This window comes from Ranitomeya imitator, chromosome 8 (assembly GCF_032444005.1).
Source record: "Ranitomeya imitator isolate aRanImi1 chromosome 8, aRanImi1.pri, whole genome shotgun sequence".
NCBI lineage: Eukaryota > Metazoa > Chordata > Amphibia > Anura > Dendrobatidae > Ranitomeya > Ranitomeya imitator.
Window position 1 is genome coordinate 47,531,858 of NC_091289.1, and position 11,037 is coordinate 47,542,894.

The window sequence follows — 11,037 nt, forward strand, 5'->3', positions numbered from 1 at the left end:
TTGGAATAACCTTGATTTTTAATCACAGCTTTCATGCATTTTGGCATGCTTTCCACCAGTCTTTAACACTGCTTTTAGGTGACCTTATGCCACTCCTGGTATAAAAATGTAAGCAGTTCTTCTTTGTTTGATGGCTTGTGACTATCCATCTTTCTCTTGATTACATTCCAGAGGATTTCAATGGGGTTCAGGTCTGGAGATTGGGCTGGCCATGACAGGGACATGGACAGCATCCCCAGATCATCCCCGATCCTCCAACAAATTTCCCAGTGGGTGCAAGACACTGTGGCTTGTATGCCTCTGCGGGTCTCCGTCTAACCATTAGATGACCAGGTGTTGATCTGGGGATGGCTTCAGCAAGGCTGAAATTGGGAAGGTTAATCTTTGTGGAGGATATATGAATCAAGCCGTATACAAGGTTATCCTGGAAAAACAGTTGATTCCTTCTGCTCAGGCAATGATCCCCAACTCTGAGGACTAGTTTTTCCAGCAGGACAATGCGCCATACCACACAGCTAGGTCAATCAAGGTGCGGATGAAGGACCACCACATCAAATCCCTGTCATGGTCAGCCCAATCTCCAGATCTGAACCCCATTGAAAACCTCTGGAATGTAATCAGGAGGAAGATGGATAGTCACAAGCCATCAAACAAAGAAGAAATGCTTACATTTTTGCACCAGGAGAGGCATAAGGTCACCCAAAAGCAGTGTGAAAGCCTGGGAAAGCATGCCAAGATGCATGTGGGTAAAACTCATGGTTATTCCACAAAATATTGATTCCTGAACTCTTTATGAGTTAAAATATTAGTATTGTTGTTTCTAAATGATTATGAATAGTGATGAGCGAATATACTCGTTACTCGAGATTTCTCGAGCACGCTCGGGGGTCCCCCGAGTATTTTTTAGTGCTCGGAGATTTAGTTTTTCTTGCCGTAGCTGAATGATTTACATCTGCATGCATAAGTACATGTGGGGGTTGCCTGGTTGATAGGGAATCCCCACATGTAATCAAGCTGGCTAACAGATGTATATTATTCAGCTGTGGCAAGAAAAACTAAAACACCGAGCACTAAAAAATACTCGGAGGACCCCTGAGCATGCTCGGGAAATCTCGAGTAATGAGTATATTCGCTCATCACTAATTATGAACTTGGTTTTTTTTTTGCATTATTTGAGGTCTGCAAGCAATGCATTTTTTTATTTTGACCATTTCTCATTTTCAGAAAATAAATACAAAATTCATTGCTTGGAACTTCGGAGACATGTTGTCAGTAGTTTATAGAATAAAATAACAATTTACATTTTTACTAAAAAATATACCTATAAAAAGAGAAAACTCGGACAAACTGAACATTTTGCAGTGGTCTCTTAATTTTTGCCAGAGCTGTATTTTTCTAAGAATTTACTGCTGGGATAGTGTACTATTATATTGCTCTGAATTACCTTATTGATTTCAGCTTCCTCCAATTTCCCATGTATTATTTTCACCAAAGAAGCAATGTTGTAGAACTCGGCCTCTTCTAACACTCCTGCAACAGATACAGCACCATAAACGAGGGATAAACATAAAATATGAAGAATATTTATTAAAAACAAACACAAATACGTTCAACCGTTAGGAAAATTACTTTTTTTGTAACTGTTATCAACATCCTAACCATGATTGAAAAATTTGAGACTTTACAAAAGGATACATACTAAGCCCCCTTCACATGTCAGTGTCTTCAGTAGGTATGGTGACAATTTTCACATGTAGTGGAGACTCTTACATACGTAGACCCTTTCAAATCTACAGGTCTGCGCACATGTCAGTGTGTTTCCACAGACCGTGTGCAAAATGCTTAGACATATCCGTTTTTTGCCTGCAACATAGTCAGTAATACGTATCGCACACGTGCAGACTGATGACACACGGATGACATCTGTGTCATCAATGTGACACGTACCCACATCTGGGAAAAGCTTTACAGTTAGGACTGTTCCCAGACGCCTAGTCTCCATGTGATCAACGCGACCAGGCGAGGCTCATGAGAGTTGTGGTCCGCACCCACCATCTGTGTATCACGGTTATTAAATAAATACCTTTAAAAAAAAATTGGCATGGGGTTCCCCATCATTTTCCTAACCAGCTGAGGGAAAGCAGACAGCCGGGGGCTGGTGATAATATTATGGGAAGAGGCCAATAGCCATAAAGGTTCTCAGTCTACTAATAACAGCTCACAGCTGTTTGCTTAGCCTTTACTGGTTATTAAAAGGGGGACCCAAATAAAAAGTGATGTTGTGTCCCATCTATTTTTAATAACCAGCAAAGGCTAAACAGACAGCTGTGAGCTGATGGCTGAGAAAGATCCATGGATATGGTCCCTTTGCAGAGAAACAGCCTCAAAGCATGATGTTGCCACCCTCATGCTTCATAGTAGGTTTGGTGTTCTTTGGATGCAACTCAGCATTCTGTCTCCCCCAAACACGACGCATTTTGTTTCTATCAAACAGTTCTACTTTGGTTTCATCAGACCATATGACATTCTCACAATACTCTTCTGGATAATCCAAAGGCTCTCTAGCAAACTTCAGATGGGCCAGGACATGTACTGGCTTAAGCAGGGGGACATGTCTAGTACTGCAGGATCTGAGTCCCTGGTGGCATAGTGTGTTACTGATAGTAGCCTTTGTTACGGTGGTCCCAGCTCTATGCAGGTCATTCACTCAGTCCCCCCGTGTGGTTCTGGGATTTTTGCACACCGTTCTTGTGATCATTTTGACCCCATGGGGTGAGATCTTGCATGGAGCCCCAGATCGAGGGAGATTACCAGTGGTCTTGTATGTCTTCCATTTTCTTATTATTGCTCCCACAGTTGATTTCATCACACCAAGCTGCTTGCCTATTGCAGATTCAGTCTTCCCAGCCTGGTGCAGGGCTACAGTTTTGCTTCTGGTGTCCTTCGACAGCTCTTTGGTCTTCACTATAGTGGAGTTTGGAGTATGACGGTTTGAGGTTGTGGACAGGTGTCTTTTATACTGATCATTCAAGCAGGTGCCATTACTACATGTAATGAGTAGAGGACAGAGGAGACTCTTAAAGTTACAGGTCTGAGAGAGGCAGAAATCTTGCATGTTTTTAGGTGACCAAATATTTATTTTCAACCATATTTTGCAAAATAAATCTTGCCAAATCAGACAAGGTGATTTTCTGGATTTGTTTTCTCATTTTGACTCTCATAGTTGTGGTTTACATATGATGTCAATTACAGTCCTCTCTCATCTTTTTTTAAGTGGGGGAACTTGTGTAATAGTATGCAGGTACTGAGTATGTCACCACGGAACAGACAGACCAACAGTTGAGGGGTTTAATAACAGGAATCAGGTTCTCCTCGCAGGTAGGAAGCAATGGAATATAACTAGCAATAAAACAGTGCAAAAATATGGGAGTCAAACAGTGTAACAGAAGTAAGCAGGATTTCTTGAGAAAAGGACACTTATCAGTCTGATGAGATGAGGACTTGCTTGAAGGGTCGTCTTCTCCAACGTAGGCGCCGAGAAACAGCGGCACTTGTCGTCCCTCTGTTGTCCGTGGGCTGAGTAGTCTCTAGGAGCCCGCTGCCTGGGGTTTCGGGAGTTAATGTAATATGCACAGGCTCTGAGTCTTTAGCTTTTACAGCACAGCCTATCCCGGGAAAACGATGGTCAGTCTATTATTAAGTCTCTCACCAGGAATCAGGGGCTCTGCACTGATACCGTGGGTACCAGGGGTCACAGTCTCTGTACTGATACCACAGGTACCAGGGGTCGCAGTCTCTACACGGGCCAATGTCTCTACACGAGTCTCAAAGCGCCCCTCTCCAGTCACAGCAGAGACTGCTCTCATGTATTTGTCCTCTGACCGGGAGCTTTCTCTCTCTCCTGGAGCGCAGCTGCACCCTGCTCTGATCGCTGCTCAGTTCCTTGCTCCCGTGCCTTTCCCGCTCTCTGCCCGGCTTCCTTCCTGTCCCAGTCTCTAAGTCTGCCCCCTGGGGAACCTGTAGCACAGCTCAATGGTTCCAGGCATACAGCCGAGAAGGTAACCACCCCCGGACTCTTCTTGCGCTTCACCTCCTTACACTTGCACAGTTGGTCACTGACTAAATACTTTTTTCCCAACTGTATGTCCCCATCCTGGTATATGTCCCCCATCCTTGTATATGCTCCCCTAATCCATGTATATGCTTCCCCATATTTGTATCTGCCTCCAATCCACATATATGCCTGGTATATGACCCTCTTCCTGGTAGATATGTCCCCATCCTGGAATATGGCCCTCATTCTTGTATATATGTCCCCATCCTGGTATATGTCCCCCATTCTGGTATATGACCCTCATCCTGGTAGATATGTCCCCATCTTGGTATATGTCCCCTATTTACATATGTCCCGATCCTCTTATATGTCACCCATCCCGGTATATGACCCTCATACCAAGATGGGGACATATCTACCAGGATGAGGGTCATATACCAGGATGGGGGACATATACCAGGATGGGGACATATATACAAGAATGAGGGCTATATTCCAGAAAGGGGACATATACAACAAGGATATGTCCCCATCCAAGTATATATGTCCCCATCTTGGTATATGTCCCCCATCCATGTATATTTATGTCCCCATCCTGTATATGTCCCCCATCTGGCCGGTGCCACGTTGTTTAACGTATAGAAAAGAACACAATACACACTCTACTCACCTTTCTTCCTCTCCCCTGCCGTGTCACGTCACCTTCAAAAGCCAGCAGCTGACTACAGTGTCCAAGCGACAGATGCACATGACGTCCCTGCCATGCGCCCAGTCTCGTGTATTCTGACCTCAGCTGCAGGCCTCTGATTGGCCAGCAGCATTTATTGCTGCACACGAACACCGCAGCCAGTTCGTGCGCTACAATACATTTCAGCTGGATATGAGTCCGAGGACGCAGATCCATCTGAAGTAGGGGCTGGACAGTGAGGGCTCTGCGTGCCATGGGTTCACCTCCACTGCCATAGTTTATAGACCATGGCACGTACGGGGTTAAACAGCTGAGATCAGCCTTATTGCTTATGTTTTGCATTGCAGCAGGAGCCCCTTATTCTGCTGTGTATGGAGCAAGTTTAGTTCCTGAGCCCACCCTCAACAACTCCATTGAACTTCCACGGTACAGCAAAGGTCATGACGCAGTTCCTTAGACTTACTAGTTGGCCAAGAGACTGCTATGTAGCAATTGTTTAAACTGTAAATATGTTTTTTGGATGCACTTATTTTGCATGTGGTCCAGACAATGGATGGCAATGCCCTGCAGCGTTTCCATGACTGTCTGCATTGTCTGGTGGAGGGGAATGATGATGTTCTTCACCGTCAACTAATAAGGAAGGAGGGAGATGCAGATGGCGAGTAGAGAGAGCCCGACCCTCATAAGAAGGCTGCGTATGTGGTAACATGGATGGTCTTCACCACCACAATGTTATACGGGATCTGCAAGGAGCAGTTTGGCGGTGCAGACAAAGAGGTGGGCTTGGTGCCAAGAGGAGGACGGGGGTATAGTCACTGTGCATGGTCTATAGCGGTGTTCCACAACTCCGGTCCTCAAGAGCCACCAACGGGTCATGTTTTCAGGATTCCCTTAGTATGGCCCAGATGGTGGAATTATTGCCTGTGCAGGTGATGCAATTATCACCTGGGCCATACTATGGAAATCCTGAAAACATGACCTGTTGTGGCTCTTGAAGACCGTACTTGAGGAATATTGGTCAATAGGAACCACTATTGGTCTGTATGACAGGTCGGTCTCTTTTGCTTGCGAGAAGCATGGCTTGCTAAGAGCCTCCACAGCCTAAACTTCTACAAAGGTGGAGTAAGCAAGGACATGTGATTATGGCCCTCAAAGGCCTGGAAAGAGGGGTGGTCAATAGAGGAAGGGAACTTCTTAAAGACTAACTGTTGTTTTCATTGTTATTCAATAAATCAATAGTACCCATTACAATAAGAAGTTTTGTAATCTATCTTATCAGAGAAATTAGTTTTCTTCCTCCTGATCTGTATTTAGTGAAGACAGATTTTCCCATTACTAATATAGGAGATGACCGTTGGTGTTCATAAAGTTCTATGGAGGGAGGAGCTAGAGGCAGAACCAGATATTCTTCTGCTCGTTTTCCTAAAATGACAGTTCTAGTTCTCTATAGAACTTGATGAGCACAAACTGTCATCTCCTATCTCAGTAATGGGAAAATCTGATCTGCCCAGGAGGAGAAAGAAGCGTTACATGGCCTTAACATATGCACAATATAATATCCATCTGTAATGTTTACTCTTTCCTTTAGATTTTTGTAAGAGTCATCATTTTCTTTGCTTATTGTGGAAAGAATTGTAGTTTTTATTGACATTCTTTGGTTTGTCATACAATGTACTGAACAATAGGAAAAATAAATGCAAGTGCACTGAAAAGGTGGAAAAATTGCAAATGGTGGTTTGCATTACAATTTTCTGAGAGCAATATATATTTTTTATTTTTACTGCTGACGGACTTCTATGAGCACTTGTTTCTTGCGTGCGCTAAACTATAAAAATGATTTATTAATTAGTATTAATAAACTATTAATTTTATATTTTTTGTGTTTTCAGCATTTAAGCTACGGTTGAAATATATTTATATCTTGACTAGACTCTTACAGACACGATGATACCAAAAGCCATATTTTTTTTATTTCTTTATTTTTTGAACTGGAAAAAGAGGGGATGATTTAAACTTTCATATGTTTTGTTTAGAACATTTCTTTTTATTTTTACACCTTCCTAGTGGACTTGTACCTGCAGTGGTTTGATTGTTTATACTATATACTGCAAGTCGACAGAGAGTTTATAAGAGGACCAACATGGCGGCGAACTCATTGATACCAGCGCGGTCCTGTAATAGGACGTCAGCGGTTTAATAAGTCAGTTTGTGAAATGTCTCCCATTCTAAATATTCTACCATCATCTGAGAATGGAATTATTGAAAAGTGGAGGGAACCGCATGCAACTCTTTAAAGGGGCAAACCACGTAAAGTTACAAATTGAATCATTGAGTGCTGAGGAGCATTGGGCATAAAAGTTGCCAATGCTCCACTGAATCCATAACTGTACAGTCCTAGATCAACTCAAAAACTGATCCAAAACCTTAAAGGGAACCTGTCACCCCCAAAATCGATGGCGAGGTAAGCTCACCGTCATCAGGGGCTTATCTACAGAATTTCTGTAATGCTGTAGATAAGCCCCCGATGTTACCTGAAAAAGCAGAAAAAGACGTTAGATTATACTCACCCAGGGGCGGTCCCGCTCTGATGGGTGTCTCAGGTCCGGTACAGCGCCTCCCATCTTCATTCCATGACGTCCTCTTCTGGTCTTCACGCCGCGGCTCCGGCGCAGGCGTACTGTGTCTGCCCTGTTGAGGGCAGAGCAAATTACTGCAGTGCGCAGGCGGAAAGGTCAGAGAGGACCGTCGCCTGCGCACTGCAGTACTTTACTCTGCCCTCAGCAGGGCAGACAAAGTACGCCGGAGCCGCGACATAAAGCCCAGAAGAGGACATCATGGAATGAAGCTAGGAGGCGCCGGAGCGGACCTGAGACACCCATTTGACCGGACCAGCAGCGGGACCGCCCCTGGGTGAGTATAATCTAACGTCTTTTTCTGCTTTTTCAGGTAACATCGGGGGCTTATCTACAGCATTACAGAAATTCTGTAGATAAGCCCCTGATAGCGGTGAGCTTACCTCACCATCGATTTTGGGGGTGACAGGTTTCTTTAATAACTTGGATTTCCATTGCAGAGCAGTGGCATGCAGCCTTTCATCACCAATCACAATGCCAATCACCAGGTGGAGGGGTGTAAAACAGCCAAAACTGGACTCTGGAGCAGTGGAAATGTGTTTTGTGAGTGATCGGTCACACTTCTCTATCTGGCATCTGATGAACGAGTCGGGGTTTGGTGAGAACATTACCCACCGTACTGTATTGTGCCAGCTGTTAAGTTTGGTGGAGCAGGGATAATGCCATTGAGTAGTTTTTCAGGGTTCGGCATCCGCCCCTTAGTTCCAATGAAGAGAGATCTTAATAATTCAGGATACAAGATATTTTGGACAATTATTATAGTCCAATATTGTGGAAACAGTTTGGGGAATGGCCGTTTCTGTTCCCGTACCCAGTGCACATGATCCATAAAGACGTCGTTGGAGGAGTTTGGTGCGTAAGAACATGACCGGCCGCACACAGCCCTGACCTCAACCCCATCCGACATCTTTGGGATGAACTAGATATTGTGTGCCTGGTCCTCTCCTCTAACATCAGTGTCTGACCTCACAAGTGCTCGTCTGGCGTAATGGTAAAAAATTCCAAGAAACACCTTCAAATTCTTGTAAAAGCCTTTCCAAAACAGTGGAAACTGCCATAGCTGCAAAGTAGTGAAGAAAAGCAAATATAGTGCCCAATACTTTGCCCATATAGTTTACTTCTAGGTATTTTCCTTACTTTCTGCAATATAGTAATTAGATAAGAACGTAGCAGGTCACCTTTGCAGCAATCGTGGTGCAGAATAATTCTATATAATTTGGCAGGTATCTTTATATACTATCGCGGCACAGCACTTTTTTAGCACCTGAAATGGAGGTGAGACAAGAGCACATAGGGTGCACTAAGGGATACATGAGAGTGGGTGGGTGCTCACTTGGCGGAATTGCGATTTGTCACAACCCCAATAAAATCCTGGGATTTAAGAAGACCATAGAGTCGCGCCAATAGGTAGAAGATCCCCTTCTTCTGTATAGAAATGGATAAAGTAGAGGATAGGTGTTTAGAGATGACGGCGCGGCTTATAGAAGAGTGTGGATTCATTGATCTTCTACGAGAAGCGAGGCCATCTCTAAACGCCTATCCTCTATGTTTTTGGAACCAATGTCGAAAAATAAAGTTTAATGCGAAACCGTAAACTTTCGTGTGCTGTATTTCACATTATGAGAAGAAAAAGATAACAAAACTGGTAAATAAAATATTTTTTACCTTCGATGGATATATTCTTATCTATGACCAGTTTACCATATCGCAAGTACCGTAAGATTGCATCAAAGTACGATGGATCCCGGTCAATAAGAAACGCCCCAGTCTCATCCTAAAAACATAAAAGAGGAGATAAAAGCAAAAAAAAGAGAAGGAATGTTAAAAAAAAATATACAAACGTCCGCGATGATAAAACATTAGCTAAAACATTGAGGGTGCCGTTAACAACATGATGAGACCGGAATGATCAGATAGTAGAACAATGAAGCTTGAAAGTCTCACCGTCTCAGACAACAATTGGGACTCCTGGCAGAGACGGCAAAGAAAAGAGTTGGGCTCCTGGCAGAGGGTTTGTTTTGTAGTAAGGAACACTGTGCCTCCGACGTTCAGACGCACCCACTTTCCTCCATCAGAAGCCGTTCTCTGTGTGGCAAGGTCATTCGGAACCTCAGGTGGTGGTGACCTCTCCATCTTCTTATTTCATTAGCTTGTATCATGCACACGTTTCTAGTAACTGCAAATCCAAATTATTTCCAAAACGGAGTCCGGGATCTATTCAGGCAACTACGGTAATTCCAGTTCCTACAGAACTCGTTGCCCCTGTCTGATTCCAGCGCAGCTATCGCTGATGTTCATGATTCACTCTTCGCTTGCTTCGCTCCAACAATGCGTTCACTAATTACTCTTTAACCATCACATCTTTTCCTTTTTACTCCTGTCGCGTCTCTTGTTCCCCGGTCGTCGTCCCGATCACCACACCCTCTCTCATGGGATAGGTTGCCACCACAGGTGTGCTTTGCTCAGATACCTATCTCATTGACTCTCTGAGTCCCATCTGTCATTGGATCATGTTTCTCGCTTCCACAACAAGCTGTCAGCAGCGACTCTCACCCTGCCAGTGCTGTTCCCTGATTTTCATTTCTCAATGTGAAACCCCTTCAATGCCAAGTGAAATTTGCCTCGTTCTAGAATTGCAAAACGACAATGAATATAACAAGATTAAGAGAAAAAAAAAGTCTTGGAAATGTTATGCAATACATAGCCTACAGAAGCGTGGCTTCTACAATATTCACGCACAAGTGAAGTGAGTTGACCTCCAGAGTTGTCCCACACCTGTCCAGCAGTAGACCCTTCACTTCACACTGGTCCATCTGTAGATAGCTATCTAGGATCAGTTCCTCAATTTATGTTACGATGAGCACAGAAATCATTTCTACCCATAAGAACAGGTGCAGAAGAGCATATTTTCGGTCTGAGTGCAATCTAACAAAACATTGGATCGCACTCGGACCCATGTTATTCCATGGGGCCGTGCACTTGTCCGATTTTTTTCCTTGAACAGAACCTGTCCAGGGAAACAAAAAGTTGCAGCATGTTCGGAGTTTGATCCGATATTTGGATCGCACTCAGCCATGTATGTCAATGAGTCTATGGAAAACCTTGGACTGTATTTGGATGACATCTGATTGTAGTTCGATTTCCATGCACTGATACAATGGAGAAGATGGAGACTTTTTTTCTCCATCTTATCCTCATCCAAGAGAATTGAATCACACTCTGAGCAGAGTTTGACCACAGTGTGATTTGTATAAATTGGCCCAGTTCTGATGAATAGAACATACGTTTGTCAGCACCTGCCCTAAGATGAAAATAATATTATTATTATTTATTTATATAGCACCATTAATTCCATGGTGCAGTACACGAGAAAGGGTTACGTACAGAGTTATAGATATCATTTACAGTAAGCAGGTTTACAATGGCAGACTGGTACAGAGGGGAGAGGACCCTGTCCTGCGGACTTACATTCTACGGGGTAATGGGGAAGAGACAGAAGGTCGGGGATTGCTGCAGCTCGGGTGGTGGTGGTGAGGCGGCAGCTCTGGTGGTGGTGAGTCGGCAGCTCTGGTGGTGGTGAGGCGGCAGAATGGTTGATAAAGCCTACGCGAAACGCGCGTTAGGGGGTGGACCGGGGTCCCAGGCTCAAAGTCACTTTCATC

At 44.0% G+C, this 11,037-nt stretch overlaps 1 protein-coding gene across 3 annotated transcripts in view; it reads right to left on the bottom strand.

Annotated features, from left to right (window-relative positions):
- KCTD17 (potassium channel tetramerization domain containing 17) overlaps positions 1-9,966 on the bottom strand; it is a 28,507-nt gene extending 18,541 nt beyond the window's left edge. Inside the window, exons 1-3 of one of the 3 annotated variants that reach the window (XM_069736855.1) lie at positions 9,320-9,966; positions 9,041-9,149; positions 1,445-1,530 (exon numbers count right to left, since the gene is read on the bottom strand). In XM_069736855.1, coding sequence (XP_069592956.1) covers positions 1,445-1,530; positions 9,041-9,149; positions 9,320-9,508 — 384 coding nt within the window. In that variant the 5' untranslated portion in view covers positions 9,509-9,966. The remainder of the gene's footprint in view (positions 1-1,444; positions 1,531-9,040; positions 9,150-9,319) is intronic. The other 2 variants (XM_069736854.1, XM_069736856.1) reach the window with 2 other exon arrangements.
- Between the last annotated feature and the right edge of the window lie 1,071 nt (positions 9,967-11,037).